Source organism: Bactrocera latifrons, unplaced genomic scaffold, assembly GCF_001853355.1.
Source record: "Bactrocera latifrons isolate USDA-ARS-PBARC rearing strain unplaced genomic scaffold, ASM185335v1 scaffold_78, whole genome shotgun sequence".
Classification (NCBI taxonomy): Eukaryota; Metazoa; Arthropoda; class Insecta; order Diptera; family Tephritidae; genus Bactrocera; species Bactrocera latifrons.
The window spans coordinates 940,950-958,255 of record NW_017537467.1 but is presented as its reverse complement, the minus strand read 5'-3'; the positions used below and the strand labels follow the sequence as shown (position 1 = coordinate 958,255).

General features: G+C 36.4%; 1 protein-coding gene across 1 annotated transcript in view; it reads left to right on the top strand.

Annotated features, from left to right (window-relative positions):
* LOC108976553 (homeobox protein slou) overlaps window positions 1–13,007 on the top strand; it is a 22,570-nt gene extending 9,563 nt beyond the window's left edge. Inside the window, exons 3-4 of the mRNA XM_018945748.1 lie at window positions 10,184–10,467; window positions 12,148–13,007. Coding sequence (XP_018801293.1) covers window positions 10,184–10,467; window positions 12,148–12,366 — 503 coding nt within the window. The 3' untranslated portion in view covers window positions 12,367–13,007. The remainder of the gene's footprint in view (window positions 1–10,183; window positions 10,468–12,147) is intronic.
* The last annotated feature ends 4,299 nt before the right edge of the window (window positions 13,008–17,306 follow it).

Below are 17,306 nucleotides of genomic sequence, written 5' to 3'. Positions count from 1 at the left end.
GAAGAAATCGGATAATAACCACGCCCACCTCCCATACAAAGTTATATTGAAAATCAAAAAAAGTGCGTTAACCGACTAACCAAAAACTTCAGAAACAATAAGTTTTACGGAAGAAATGTCAGAAAGAAGCTGCATCCAGGCTTTTTTTAAAAATTGAAAATGGGCGTGGCGTCGCCCACTTATTGACCAAAACCCATATCTCAGGAAGTACTCAACCGATTTTAATGAAATTAGGTATGTAATATTTTCTTAACACCCTGATGACATGTAGCAAATATGGGTGAAATCGGTTCACAACCACGCCTGAAATCTCAATTATCACTTTATCATGCGAGAGTATAAAATGTGCGGTGACACCCGAACTTAGCCTTTCCTTACTTGTTGTATTACAGTTTTGTTTTGAACATTCTGCCATAATAATGAATTCTAAGTAAACAGAAAAACAAATGTCGAAAACATAACTTAAACCTCAATTTAACACACTTTATTATACTTATATTTTCCAGCATTTTTAGCACAATTTCCTCCTTCCATGGTTATTTATTGTAACCGTGCTTTACTTTCCGTTAGAGTCATAACATTGAAAAAAAGCTACATATATTTTTCACGAATCACCACATCTGAGGACCAACAAATACTTTACTCAACTTTTCTATAATAAGCTTCGGAGGTTTTCTACAAATGTCTTACAACAAGTAAAGAAGCGTTAATTTTGAGTGTAACCGAACATTTCAACATGCGAGGAACAAAGTCAGGAAAACACCTTCCAGTGCAAAGATTTTTCAGCTCTCAACATATTTGCCAAAATATGCGCTATAAAGTTAACTGGAAAGAATTTTTGTTTAGAAAAGAAATCATTAGAAATAGGTTCCCTCCGAATTTCTATAATATATCGCCCATTACACCAATATTTTCTCTAAAAGGCGCGCGATTACGACTTTCATCCATATTTGGTACCTGGAGCCTTAAATACTTTGAAAAGTTTTTGGGCATAAAGTGGCATACTTTAAGCGCGCTATTCGTGCAAAGTTTTGTTCCGCTACATTCAATGGTGATTTTTTGGCGTACTAAGGTCCCCTCATTGCATCCTAGTAAAATTTATTATCTCTGGCATACTGACTTATCGCGCTATTAGTAGATTTTAACGGAACCGTTATATAGAAGAAGACGGGGTCGTAATCCGATTTCATTCATTTTCACACTGTCGTTGGCGGTTCTTATAGGATTTGGCCTGAGAAAATTTGGATATTTTGTCGAAAGTAGTTTAAGAGGATATGTATGTACATTAAGCATATGGATCGTCTTATATCTCGTACAGCTCATCGTTCATTCGAATGCGATATTCGCCGTGGCTAACGCGCAAAGAGCCATAAATTTTTGCCAGAACTTTTCTCTCGAAAACTCGGAACGTCAACTCATCATTTGGTGTCATCGTCCACGCCTCTGCACCATTAGGAGTAGGACGGGAATTATGAGTGACTTATAGAGTTTGGTTTTTCTTCGTCGAGAGAAGACTTTACTTCTCAATTGCCTACTCAGTCCGAAGTAACACCTGTGGGCAAGAATTATATTGCGTTGGATTTCCAGTCTGACATTTTTGGTGGTGGTTCAAAGATAGACGAAATTATCTACAACTTCAAAGTTATGACTGTCAACAGTGACGTGAGTGCCAAGTCGCGAGTGCGACGACTGTTTGTTTGATGACTGGAGATATTTCGTCTTGCCCTCGTTCACTGCCAGACCCATTTGTGTTGCTTTCTTGTCCAGTCTGGAGAAAGCAGAACTAACGGCGCGGGTGTTGAGGCCGATGGTATTATCATATACGCCAGCAGCTGCACACTCATAAAAGATTATGCTGCTCGATTAAGTAATGCAGCTCGAATTATTTTCTCCATCAGCAGATTGAAGAAGTCGCACGGCAGAGAGTCGCCTTATCTGAAACCTTGTTTGGTATCGAACGCCTCGGAGAGGTCCTTCCCGATCCTGGCAGAGCTTTTGTCAGTTTACACAGCCGCATTAATGGTGTGTGTCGATTCTCCTTTCACGGAGTCTCCCTTCATGTGGATTGGGCAGAGCACACTTAAATTCCAATCGTTGGGCATACTTTCGTCCAACCATATTTTGCAAGGAAGCTGATGCATGCTCCTTATCAGTTATTCACCGACGAATTTGAATAGCTCAGCTGGCAATCCATAGGCCCCTGCCGCTTTGTTGTTCTTCAGGCGGGTAATTGCTATTCGAATTTCTTCATGGTCGGACAATGGAACGTCTGATCCATCGTCATCAATTGGGGAATCGGGCTCACCTTCTCCTGGCGTTGTGCGTTCGCTGCCATTCAGCAGGCTGGAGAAGTGTTCCCTCCATAATTTAAGTATGCTCTGGGCATCGGTGACTGATCACCTTTCGGGGTTCTACAAAAGTATGCTCCGGTCTTAAAAAATTCTGTAAAGAGCCGCATTTTTCGTAGAATTTTCGAGCATTACCCCTGTCGGCCAGCTTATCAAGCTCTTCGTATTCACACATTTCGGCCTCTATCTTTTTCTGTCTGCAAATACATCTCGCTTCCCTCTTCAACTCTCGCTATCTATCCATCCCGCACGTATTGTGGTTGATCGTAACGTTGCGATGTAGGCAGTCTGGTTTCTCTCCACTGCGATACGGCACCCCTCGTCGTACCAGCTGTTCTTTTGCACTTTCCGAAAACCAATTGTTTCGGTTGCAGCTGTACGTAAGGAGTTTGAAATGCCGTCCCAGAGTTACCTTATACCGATTTGTTGACGAGTGCTCTCAGAGAGCAGGAGCGCAAGTAAAGTACAAAATCTTTAAGCTATCTGTTGTGATTGCAGCTTCTTGTCGTCGAACCTTGTGTTTGTTGGCCTGCGTTTCTTTACTTCACAGAGGCGGGTGCGAACCTTGGCTGCAAAAAGATAGTGGTATGAGTCGATGCTAGATCCTCCGGAAGGCACGCACATCTAAAACTCTATAGACGTGTTTTCCGTCTATCATAACATGATCGAACTGGTTGGTGGTTTTTCGATCCGAAGACAGCAGGTAGCTTGATGTATCTTCTTATGCTTGAATCTAATACTACAAATAATCATATTTCGGGCCCCGCCGAAGTCGATCTGCCTCAACCCATTTGGGGATGTTTCCTCGTGGAGGCTGAATTTACCGTCCGTAGTGCCGGAGATATCTTCTTTGCCCACAATGCCGACTGAGTCTCTCCCACTATGAGTCCCACACCAAACTTGCGGTCCTTTATATGGCCACTGTAGTAAATTGCCACATGGACTTACTCGTCACAGTCGTGATGCTTTTTTAAGTGGCGGGTCCCAAACCCGGCGCACAACACTTTGTAGAGGATATTTCGCCTTCTCAGGATACTTTGTCAAAGACCGGAAAGCGTGAGCTGTTTTAGCCATATCTAAAATAATCGTTTCTGGCCACTCCCAAGTGAATGGCGATCAGAGGACTTTCCTCACTTGCGTGAACTTCCACACGTAACTCCATCCTCCAAAATGTGATCTAGCCACGACGACCCAATATATGTCACACTTTTATCAATACTTTTGGTAAAAACAGTCATAGTCTACCAGGCCTGAAATGCTAAGGACTGATTTTTACACTTTCTAGACCTGAGGTTGCATAATTTGAAAGCCTTATTCGAATAAAACTTTATCCCGGTATATTGATTCCTGTTTGATTCGTACACTGGAATATGGAATTTAATATTGTGTTATGTGAAAAGTAGCCGTACTTGGGAAAGGTTATTATTTTTTAATACGTTCTTTAGCTTGTTTACAGAACATTCAACACATATTCTTTAAAAAAATGTATTCCGAACAGTTTTTTGAATATAGCCATTATAACTTCCGTGTTTTGGGCATGTTCTTTGATTTAAACAATTTCGTGGATATAGACTTTGTTGAAAGTCCTTGTTAAAATCAAGTGCTTTCTATTTGATATTGCAATTTATAAACCAAACGAAATAGAACCAACCACACGAAAATAGCAGATTGGATCAGTCAAAGAGCTCAACTCAACCTAGTATCTTGGCTGTTATACGATAAAAAAGATGGTATTAAGTAAGGTTACAATAATTAAGAGCGATGGCTTTGATTTCATTCGGCGTTTACCGAAAATTATGTAACCAACAAGGCAGCCTGCATACGCACAACTAAGAAATCGCAAAATCACACCCTGCTGCTCTCCTACCCATTTTGATACTTTATGTAGGTTGCGAACGAACATTTCTGTAAACGTATTAATGTGAATACCTGCTTCACTAATTAATGGATATCATTTTTGAATCTGCCATTTGTTTTCAGATGTCAATTTGCATATCTCATTCAGGATCAAATATTCACTGCGCCTTTAAATGCGCATTTATGCAAAGTATCAAGTTTGTTATAAGCAATTATAATTTTATGAAAATGCCAAAATGCGACAGAAAATGCTCTCCGAGGACACTGAGGAAACATACCATAATAAAAATATACGTTTGTATTCGAGTATATAGTTGGACGGCCATAAGCACAATACTAAAGTGGTTGTTGGTGAAATTTTGTGTGTCGGTGAGTTTGCCGCAACGAGTGAATACGATTACAACCATAATAACGGAGAAGACGTGAGAAGGTATCATATTGCGGGCTTCTGCTGACACTGTAGCGCCTTCCATGGGGCAGCTTAATAACCATCAACCTATAATACCGCCGGCAGTCTGTAAACCACTCCTACCCACCAACACACCAATCGCCTCCACCGAGTTGTTGTTTGTTTGTTTTTGTCAACGATAAAGTCTTTTTGAATATGTGTTTGAGTGTGTGTTCTCTTTATGTTTGTGTTTGGTTTGAATTATACGATGGTACTGGTAATTAACACTCTGATTTCATAATTAAGTTTATGACTTAAAATATATGTATGTTTATTTATGCATGAGGTATGACTTGCTAAAGTTGTTCCTAGCTTTCATACAGTCGATAAGTGTACTGGTTTGTATGTGTTTGTGCAAGCATTTATATCCTTTCTGTGCTACGTTCAGTCAAGTTTGTTTATATGGCTGTGTTGGTTTATCAGTATCCAATAACTTAAATGTTGCTACAGCACTCCAATGACTTACTCGGGAAGCAAGGAGGCATATCCGAGGCATGAGTTTGGGTGACAAGGCTTGCATATAAACACACAGATATAAACCATTATAAGCCAATTTAAGTGCTTCGTTTATATATGTATGTATATGTCAAATATACCTATATATAAACGCCTTGTATACTTTCATTGCATCGAACGAAATATCCTCGCAGATATTGCCATATAAACGTACTTTGGTGTATTAGTGTGTGTGCATATCCTTATGTCGGCAGATTTTCATAAACAGCCATTTTATTATGGGCTTCGCCTCATAAAGTTGTTTAACTACACTTGATATGGCTGAGCTTTTGAAGTAAGAGCACTTTTCATGTAATTGCGGCACATTAAAAGTGTAAAAGTGTGTGCGTACACAATAAATTGTTGTTATAATAATGGCAATTTTATAAAGTGGCAAATTTCACAAAACACGAACATAATTTGCCTGTCATTAAAATTTCATTGCACTTAGTATCTAGAAGTGTACACATACACACAATGATGTATGTGTAAATGGCTTTGCAGATAGATGTCGCTTTGATTACACTAATAGCTTTGCTTAATTTAATGGAAGCGCAAATTAATGTATTTGACTTAATATTACATGCAAATATTTAACAAATTTTACATAACTACGAGTACATATAATATAAACCATTTTTAACTGTGCTTACAGGCATAGTACATGTGGAGCTAATAGAGTGTATGAAAAGAAAAAAAAACCTTAACTTATTTAGTTGCATTGAAGCTATAATACCCTTCTCATATTTCAGCTCTCCTTATAAGAGCATGATTACTCCAATCGTTCAGTTTATATGAGAGCTATGTATATGCTTTATATATGTCGGCGGTTCTGACAAATGATCATTATTGGATTTATTTAAATTTGAGACCTCTCCAAAATTTAAGTCCTGAGTTAGTTAATACTCGTATGAGTAAGTTGTAAGTATAAGTTCGTTGAATTGTAACAATGAAAATAAAACATAATTTCTTGCAGAATATATTCATACGGGGAAATATGTGAAATTAGTTATTGTTATCAGGTAAAAGGTTAGGTCCGTTTGTTTGTTTTGTTCGTGTATCGTGTATCGCGTGACCTGTAATGCAGATATGCTTCGTAGAAAAAAACGAGATGGATTCTTAGTAATTAAATTCTCATACCCAAAATTCCGGTAACATTAACCTTTCAGTTTGAACAATGTCAAGTGTTGTTGTTCGATGTAAGAGGGTTGGGCAATCTATAAACATGTATCTGTAATTCTCGAGCATTATATCTTTTACACTCTACTTACCGTGAAGTTCAATCTACATTTTTCTCAACAGCCTACAAGCCCTGATGAAACAAAACAATAACTTTTTGTGCAAAGATTTGCTACTGTTTCCACTGCAGCCTCGCGGACCTCCTCCTTCTGGCAGAACTAACCGAGGCCATGCAGATTTGCATGTTGCTTTTAATTTCACCCTAACCATCGACGTTGTTGCTGTTCGAGCTGTATCCGTCAACCAACCTTAAATATTAAATGAACCATTGATGTTAATTTTCTGATTAATTACCGCGTTGTTATGTCTGTATGCATGTGTGGTATGTACAAAACACACACTTCCAAATGCATACGTCCATGTTTGCAACTGATGGAGTGCAATGAGTGCATGGACGCGGCGTTCTGCTGTTGTCTGTCGCACTCGAGCCGCCGTAGCTCTTAGCGGTGGTGCCCCCACAGGCTGCTGAGCTCTTCTTGTGCTGAACGCTAATTTAAAGCAAACGAATATGTGTTTGCTCGCGCATGTTTACCTACTTTCAGGCGCTGCAGCCGATACTCACACCGACACCTAACCTAATTACATGCAAATATGGCCAATGATGTTGACCAATTACCAGATTTGTTCAAGCATTCTTCATCAATCTGCGGTGTAATGATGAACGGTGTTCGGTAATTCATTTGCGGATGACAGGAGTTAAGTAGATATTCCAATGAAATAAGATTTAAACAAGCTGATAACATAGGGAGTCGCCGCAAACGTACACCCACAGACTTATGCTTGGGAGATATCGCTTAGGAGCTCTTCATCTTTAAAAGAATTTAGAAACATTTTATTTCGGGTTGACAGGCTTCCTTATCTCCTTTTGCCGCCCGTTTTACATCGCACCCTTTTCGATTTGCCACGAATGAGTTGATTTGCGTCAATCCAATTTTCGCCGTGTAATTTGTGTAAACCCGAGCTAATGCCGCGACATCTCCTTGAGTACATTTGCCTGGTGACTTGCGCCAAGCACGACTGGTGACAACAAAGGGTTGCGCCATGCCTTGGGCTTTTCATACTAGATTGTCAGTTTATTTTGGCATTTTAAATTGTTTTGACGTGTAGTTAATTTGTTAACACGAAAAGTTTACGGCCGGAATTTTAGGTTTCCTTCGTGCTAAGTTGACAGAAAAGAGTGTGCCTGAAGACAGAAATCAAACGGCCATTATAATATAATGGTATGAATGTTCTCGCGCTTGTTGGATGGATGAGCGGTTTTATGAAGGTTTAATTTATTAGGAGATATTTTTTGATTTTTACTTCATCATTTGAGAGTGAGTTTTGCTCAATCAAGTAAAAATAAAAACATATTTTATAATTATACTTTTAATTTAATTATTATTTTTAAAAATTACAATTATAATATGTGCCATGCAGGACAATGTTATTCATATTATTATATACTAAGGTAAAAAAACTGTCTTCGCGTGAAACGTGCCTATTATTTTCATAGGAGCAGATATTTTCCTTAAACTAGGCCACCAAAACAGACGGAATTTCAACAAATACTTGGCAACACCTCTGCACACCTCCTTTAGATTTGTTGTGTGGTTAAAGGGTTATATACAGTCAGAATGCCGAAAAAAGGGAATTTTTCAGAATTTTTGTTAACTTTTAAAAGTATTGATACAAAATTTTTACCAATTTTGATATATTTTAACTATACTACTTGGTGTTAGTAAAAATATTTAATTGGAAAAGAACTACAGCTGATCTCCGGGAACTTCTTTCGAAAAATACATTTTGCGGTGACCACTATATTACGAGATATGGATCAATGATATTAAAAAAAGCAAACAGATTTCGTTAAAGTACTGATATATCTAGACCTAGACATAACATCTCTCTCTAGAATTAAGATTCTAAATGTTTTAAGCAAAAAAAAAAAAAATTGACAAAACTGCGGTTTCTCAAAAAACAAAATTAATTTTTACCAAAATTACGGTCTTACTTTTTTATAAACAAAAAAAATATATCCGTGAGAAAAAATCTTCGATTAATTACTAAAAAAATATATGTAAAATTTTGAGACTAATTGGTTTAGCCGTCGAGTAATGTTGGTCGCAGACTTTGAAAACACCATTTTGAGAAAAACGTGTTTAAAGTTTGACCTTGTACTTCCAAGCACTCCGAACGACTTTTGAAATTTGCACGTAATATCGAAACTATCGAAATAAAAAAAAATCGATGTTTTGAAAATTCTAACTGTATGTAAAACCCCTACAAATTTAGTGGTTCAGTCTTCACTGGCTAAAGCGCTAGGTCAGTCTTTAAAAGAGTTTGTTTTAAAAATTTGAAATCAAAGTAACATCACACATGTCACACATCGGAATCTAAGTTCGGTAAATTGAGTATACTCATCATTGCAATAACAATTAATTGACTCAAATCTTTAATCACTCTACGGAATATGTGATATTTATGAGTATGTTACGTAACAAGATTGCATCTTCGAGTTAGTAATTACAATAATACTCGATACATTTTCATATTAAAAGCAAACAATCAGGTCATGTAATCAAATCGATTGTTCACATTATGGTATACACTTCCCCCCAACTAATATAATGTGATTATATTTATCTTAATGAAGAATTTAATTACATACACACATACATATACACCTACTCCCATACATAAGTAAGCGTGATTGTAATCGATTTATTGCTCATGTTTGTAAACAAAACGCAATGCAAGCAGATCTCATCTTTTGCAAAGCGAGTAACTTGCTATAAATGCTTGTAATATACGAATCCTAATGCTTAATGTATGTATGTGTACACATGTACGAGGCAAGTAGTTAGTAACCCGGATCAAGAGCGATCCATCTTATAAAAGTGTTGATGATTTGCGTTTAATTGAAAGGCGGCCCAACGGAAGTGGCCATACGTACTTGATGGACGATGGGCAACACCCACTGCGAAATCCATAAACATATGTACATAAAAGTAGGCGATGCAATACATATACATATGTATTTGTATCTAGTGGTAGACACGAAAGCGGCATGTAGCTGAATGAGTGTGTTTTAATTGAATTTTGATTGGCACATGCCGGTGTGGCGAATGAGTTCGAAAAATAACTGTTATGGATGAGCTCTGTGTTGTTGCATACACACATGCAGGCAACCAGCAAGAGATAACGGAACATGTGTACCCTCATGCGGCAACAGATAGCACTGTGGCATGTGTGAATGTGTGCTGTTGCTCTCACAAATAAATTTACAACATACACATTTTCACCGTAATTCCCTAAGCGCGCGTGGGCGATTGTTCATATGTGTGCGCGTTTGCGTATTTGTTTTTATTGGCTTTTCCAATTAATTCCGTAATGCTACTCTTGTCGATGTGTTGTTGCCGTAGTCGTTCCTCATCGACTTTGTTTTGCTATCATTGTAATTGTTTTCTTGTCATTTGTTTTTGTTATTGCTGTCAGTACTTTTGTGTTATTGTCGTGATTGACCAACGCATCAGTGATTGATGTCATCAAATGTCTATTTCGAGTTGCGGCGTTTCCACCTTCATCAAACGGGTGACATCAAAGTATCGTAGACATGCTTTGAGCGCCCAGACAAACCCCTGAACAGTCCACTCTGGAGCTAATAGCGTTGGAGAGGGAATTGAGGTGGCGTGAATGATTGATAGATGCCGAATGCTGAATATCTTTAAAATGTTAATTGTCTCGTTTATATGATTTGCAACGATTTTAAGGGTTTTCTTAGTTTATTTTCTACTTTTCACTTATTTTTTTGCAGCTCACGACCTCAATGACATGGATCAGGATGACATGTGCGATGATGGGATGAGTAGCGACATTGATGATCCGGCCAGCGAGACGGACTCAAAGAAGGGTGGCAGTCGCAATGGAGACGGCAAGTCGCAGGGAGGCAGTGGTGGTGGTTCAAAGCCACGACGTGCCCGCACCGCATTCACATATGAGCAACTGGTGTCGCTGGAGAACAAATTTAAGACGACGCGTTATTTGAGCGTTTGCGAACGGCTGAATTTAGCGTTGAGCCTCAGCCTAACTGAAACACAGGTGAGTGTTAAGATTGATATCAGTTTAATTTAGGTTATAAAAATCTTAAAGTTATTTTAATTTGTAAAAACTGATCCCTAGATCTATTTTGTTCATAAATAAATTTGTAGCTCTTTAGAATTTTTAAAACATTTCATCTCTTACTCTTCGTGGAAATTTGCGGGGAAATTATTTACTACATATATTATTTACATTAATTGAATAAAGAAACAGCTAGTTCACTTTTAAGGAACCACTCCATTTTTTGACAAAATTCTCGTTTATTACTCAGCATTTTTGCCGAATGATCAAATCGACTTCTGTCTAGGCGATTAATTCTTCAAGACTCTTATGAGGTCTGAGTACAGAGAAAAGCTGATGAAACCACCACAACAGCGACGGATTTCGAACTATCGTGGGTCTGACCGTCCGTCCGTGGAAGCTGAAACTTCTGTAAAAATTAAGATATCGTAATGAAACTTGGTATTTATGTTCCTAGGCAAACAAGTAAGAGTTGGTGGGCGCAATCGTACCACTATCACACTCATAAAGCGCCATTAAAAGAAAACTTATAAAGTGCCATAAAGACTATATTAAGATATAGATATGTAATTTAAAACAAGCAATCGCAGTACAATGCAGCACCTGTGGGTTAAAACTTTTAAAAGAGTGGGCATGTGTTTGTGCGGAAAATATTTGTGTTGGGATAGATGGCGAAACTGGATTTACGCGTATGCGCTCGAAATTAACGAGCATTCCACTGTGTGGGTGTTTCAAGATGAGCCGAATTCTACAAAAGGTGTTCGAGCAGTAAGAAATCCAAGCAAATAGTTTTTCTTATTGTTTTGGAACAATTTAACATATCACCAAACAACGCAGAACAGTAAACTTTGAGTGGAATACCACCATTTCTTTGCCAGTTGTCTTTCAAGAAATAAGGAAATCCAACAGCCGTAGACGGTTCACTTTTCACCTCGATAATGTGAGCTCTCAAACATCGACTGAAACAATTGTATCTGTGATCACTAAAATCATCAATTTGATAAGCCATTTACCGTATGGTTCTGACATACAACCGAATGACTTCCGATGAAGAGGGGATTACTGCTTTCAAAAGGCTTGTTTTGGACATGCCACAAACAGGGTAGCAAAGGTATATTTACAATTGGTAAAAACACATGCAAAAAGTGTATAGATTTCAATGGAGAATATTTTGAAAAGCAATAAAGCGATTTGCGATAATTACAATTTGTTCTCGTTCTCTAATCCCAGAGTATAAAAGACAACCTACGTTTAGCAATAAAATTAAGTCTAAATTAATGGCCTTCAATATAAATGAAGAAAATATCCAATTTGGATAATGATCGTTATCGCAATTTTTTACAGCATTTTTTAATATAAAGCTTTGTCAGCAACATTCTGTCAAGAGTCCCTGCTTTGATACTTGCAAGTTGGAAGAGTATAAAATGTTCGGTTACGTTAGAAATTAGCTCTCCTTTACTTGTTTCAAAAATTATTGGTTCGATAGTTGTGAAATATACTGATGTAATTTGATGGTTAGGTCTAACTAAAGAATATAGTAGAGCCAATCCTGCAAAGCCATTTGGAAATTATATCAATTAAACAGTGAAATCAATATATTAACTACCACAAAATGTCTTCACATAGCTTTCCTAATTCAAGGTCTATTATGCATTTTAGGTGAAAATCTGGTTTCAAAATCGTCGCACCAAATGGAAGAAACAAAATCCGGGCATGGATGTGAATAGTCCGACAATACCACCACCACCGGCGGGAGGCGGTTTTGGACCTGGTGCCTACGCCAGCAGCCTACTCTACTCGCACGCCGTGCCCTATCCACCATACGCCCCTTACTTCCATCCATTGGGAACGCATCATCTCAGCCACTCGCACTCATAAAATTGCAAGATGCAACAGCGACTGTTGCAAATATTAGAAATGCGAAAATATCAAAAGCGCGACGAACACTCGACTAAGATGGGCGGCAGTGAGAGCAGATTGGACAAATGAAATACAACCGAGAGAGTATTGGATGGCTTGGGTAGGGAACCTTAGTCGGTGACCTTTTGTAAAATGTGATTGCAGTAATGTTTTGAGACTAGACCATAAATTCAATATACAATTCTGCTTAGATTTGCGAATTATTTTTGCTGCTTTAAAATGTTGACGCTTGCGAACATCAATACAAAAAGGAACGCAAAGCAAAATCGCATGAAAACTTGATTTGTGCTGTCAATTATACACCGTCAAACACACAACTGTCTACTGTAAATATGTATGCTTTGGAATATAAATTTATTAAAAATGTAAAATTTTATTTATTACCAAACATTAAATTGTGAACAATGTAAATATATAATTAAGACCATATGGTATAAACACGTATGTATGTGCGTTAGGTAATCATAATTATTGTAGATATGTAAAGCTTTAAATTAAACGTTAGCTGTTAGTAAAGGGCTCTGCTTTTTATCTCTAAGCTTGCAAATTAAATTCAAATGTGAATAAATTTAATATAAACACCAGCGATAATTTTTAAAAGTAAGCCAAAGAAAATCAAAATTAAGATTATAAAATGTAAAAGCATTAAACTACGTATGCCATAAAAATATATAAAGTATTGTTTTTGTTTATTGGATGAAAAGATCAAATTTATTCAATCGGGTTAAAAGGGGCATCTTGAGGCTAGAAGCTGAATCTTCCGCAAAATTCTGAGAAATTTACATTGATATTACAACTGCTTTTTATACTCTTACAACACGGTGCTACAGGGTAGAATAGTTTTGTTCACTTAACGGTTGTTTATATGACCTAAAACTAATCGAGCGACGAGTTCAAATCCGGGTGACTATCCATCCAACTGTTCCAGCTGTTACTTGATTAAAAATATAGATATCTTAAGGAAACTTGGTACACGGGTTGCCTGGCAAAAGAGCAAGGACGATTTCGTAGATGGTTGTATTCGGACTACTGCCACGCCTACAAAACCCGATTAACTGAAATGCTATAAAATTAAATATACAGGTAAATGAAATAACAAAACACAAAAGTGAAATATAAAATTTTAATTTTTTACAGGAGATTGCAGTAGCAAGAGACGCCTGCGGTTTTAAATATTTTAGAAAGTGGGCGTCGCCCCTCCTCCTAATAGATTAATTGTATACTAGCAGCTCGCCCGGCTTCGCACGGGTATTAAACAATCATTTCAAAAGTTATAATTTTATAAACATTCCCACTCACATACCTTGTCTTTTTTGCGTGGGGCCACTTAAAATGAAGGAAATTCTAACATGAAAATTTTTTATGTATTATTATTTTTTTCATTTTTGTAAAAAGTATCTATAAAATTATATAAATATATACAGATTTTACTTTCACTGCTCTTTAAAAATAAGTTCATAAATAAAATTTATTTTGTTAACTTTAAATATTCTGAAGAGTTTCGATTTAAGTTTTGTAAAAAAAAAAAAATGTTGTCTATATATTGTTGCTATTCAGTGCAGTTTGTAGTTCGTTAATTAAATAAATTTTTAGCATTCGAGCTATGTTTGACCGTAACGATAGCTGATCTGCGGCTGAAATGAAATATATGTGCAAGAATTGTGGACTTTGGCCTGATGGTGGTAGAAGGCTACCCACATAAAGAATTTTCTAACTGCAAAACAGTTGATTTGACAGTTGCTATAAACTTTTACCGGTCGAGTTGCCTCGTAATAGTGCTGCCTAATCTAGCTGCTTGAGCGGCGACCATGCGACATTTTTCAAATAATTTACAGTTTTAAACTTGTGATATCTTCCGAATGCTCCTAATTGAATAATTCAAGAAATTTTAGAATGGTATTGAAGCACTCTTAAATATGAAGTAATTTATTTTGATAAGGATTAATTCCAAACAATAAATAAAGGAGCTTTTATAGCGATGACCTTATATATATTTTTCAAAATGACAAAAATACTATATAGTTAGACATATGCTGTCGTGACATTTTTCAGATAATTATATGATATGCAAATGTGCCGTACATTATTTTGTTCTATAATCAATAGTTTTCGCAACACACAATTTAAAATAATTTTTTAACAATTTTTTCACACCTTGGGTTACATTTTTGGAGTTTTAGCATGGATCCATAACTTTTTTGAAAATTTAATATATCCTACATTCACAACAGATAGTGTAGCTTCCCAACAGTGAAATAATTTTTCAAATCGGTCAAATAGTTTCGGAGCCTTTTCAAAGCAAACAAATTTCCTCTTTATATTATATATTAGTATAGATGACACTGATATTTGGGGATCTGAAGAAGACCATAATGGAAAACGTTCTCATATTTGAAAGTGGTGAATGATGTTGTTGTATCTTTGGCAGAGAAGTATAATGATTGTTGAACACTAGATGAGGAGGGGAAAGCATATTCTGCACGTTGTTCATGACCACAGAAAAAATTAACCGAGCTGTAATGAATGTGGACTACTGGACTAAGTAAAATTTCTTTACAAGTATGATATTAAACTGATTAATGTATAAATAATAATGGTTATAAGTTACATGTTTAATATTTGAATATATAATGTCCTTAATTTAAATACATTTGTTTCCTATGTTGAATTTTAGTTTTTTTAAAGGTAATGGTGCGAGATACAAAAACAAATTATACATATAGTCATAAAGTTTTAGATAAAAAATTTCGACAAATACCACATTCGTTTTTCTACTTTTGTTACTAAATCGATTTATCTTCAAAAGAAAGCTCTTTTATGACATGAGCATACGGAATTTTATTGTCAGAACTACAACTTTTCCTTTGGAAATTTTTTGCGAAAGCAGTTGTTTACTTACCTTTTTCAAAAATAAATGAAAACCGTAAAAAATCGAAAAGGAAGTACTTAAAGTCATAATTAAGGACTGAAAGTGTAGACATTTTTTTCAACACGAAAAACAAAATTTTCATGTATGCTCAAGGAAATAAAAATAGTTGAAATTGAAACACCGTATTTCAGCATACTAGTTAATATAACGGTTTAATTTAAGATAAAAGTAAGTTATGAAATTTAGTAGTGAAGTGGGTTAATTTTAACTTCTATAATGAAATTTAACTACAATAGAAAACATTAGTAGTAGTTTTCCATAGTGATCGTATTAGACTAATTGGCATCTAGCTTTTAGTTGTCAAAAAAGATAAATATTTTAGAAGTTGCATCAATGATTAATCACTTAGAATTAAAGTGGACGATGATGTCAGCCAATTAACTACATTTCTTTGATGACTATTATCATTCTCTTCAAAATTTTCTTTATAGAAATATTTTTCTAAAAGAGTAAGCAGTTGTAAATTATATGAAAAACGATAACTAACTCGTTCATATCGTCAATGTTATATTCAAGATATACAGGGCAAATTCACACAACAGGATTCCGTAAAGCAGTAGTACTAATTAAAATATAAATTTAAATTTTTCCTAATTTGATATATTTTAAGCCATCTTTCCTACAAACTTAATAATTTAACTCCACATTTACTCTTATAAGGCCATCAGCGATATGTCAACAATGCCTGCAAAGTGTGCAAATTGTACGACAACAAAAATAAGTCAAGTGTAAAATTTTAAATTTGCTTCTCATTGCGACAACAAAAACATTCAATTATGTGAAAGTGAACGGAATTTCTTAATCCGATTTGCATTGCAGCCGCAGTCACATCACGAGCACCGGAAGGCCAAGAGTGGCCAACCCGAAACGCTGCAACTGATGAATAGTACTATATATGTATATATGAATATATACATACATATGTGTACAGAACAAAGCTCCGAAACGAGTGTGAGGGCTCAGAGCTAATGTCACATCGTCTTTTTTAAGGTTTTTCAGCATCACACAACTTAACTTTTATTGCGATTTGATTATGTAAATGTCTACCACTGCATATCGTTCTTTATCGGCTTGTAGATACATTCGTATGCTCGCCTATAAAAAGGAATATGTGTAAACACTCAAAAATAGAGACACGCGTCAACTCGTCGGATTTACTCAGTGTTCCTGGCTTTGCTGAGCCCTCGCTGCCGCTGACAGTCTGAACACAAGTACACGCACGCACATTTATTTCAATGCATTGAAATATATCAAACCGACAAAAAGCCGGAACAAAACAACAACAACCACCAACAATGACAAAAAGTTATTGTAAGAGGTGTTGAAAATCCGACGGCAGCCTCATCAGAGCGTCAAAATGAATGCAACACAAACAGATGAGTGGAAATGTGAATTGAAAATCACTGGCACTCTGAGAGCCATCCATTTTGGAAATCCAATCGAAGTTACGAGTGTTGTTTTTCAACGTGAGTTTTGGTGATTTTCGAATGTGCAATAGTTTTGAATATTATCGGCGCATTCACAATTTTAATATAAATAAATGAAATTATTAAAAGTAGCGAATCGTTCTGAACTGAAGGGAAAGAAGAACTCAACTCTCCAAATCACGTTAGCTAGAGAGTGTCACCAGATGAGGCAACACAAATAGACGCAATAACTCATAAGAACATAGCCATCAGTAAGCGGGGCAACAACCAGAACATTGCCATTGGCGAAAAAGCAACACTCATCACTTGTCGAGAATTGAATTCTCTCATAGCCGAAGTTATTTGAATATTAATATGGAAATATAATGTAGACATGTCAAGTATGAGGGAGTCGGTGTGTCTCGTGCGTTCGTTGGCTGAACACACAAACGCATTATACTGCCGTCAGAAGATGAACACTCGGTCGTGGGTTGTTGTTGTCAAAACCCATGAACTCGGAAGACTACTCGTAAGTATTTGCCTAATACCGCACTCACATGCTC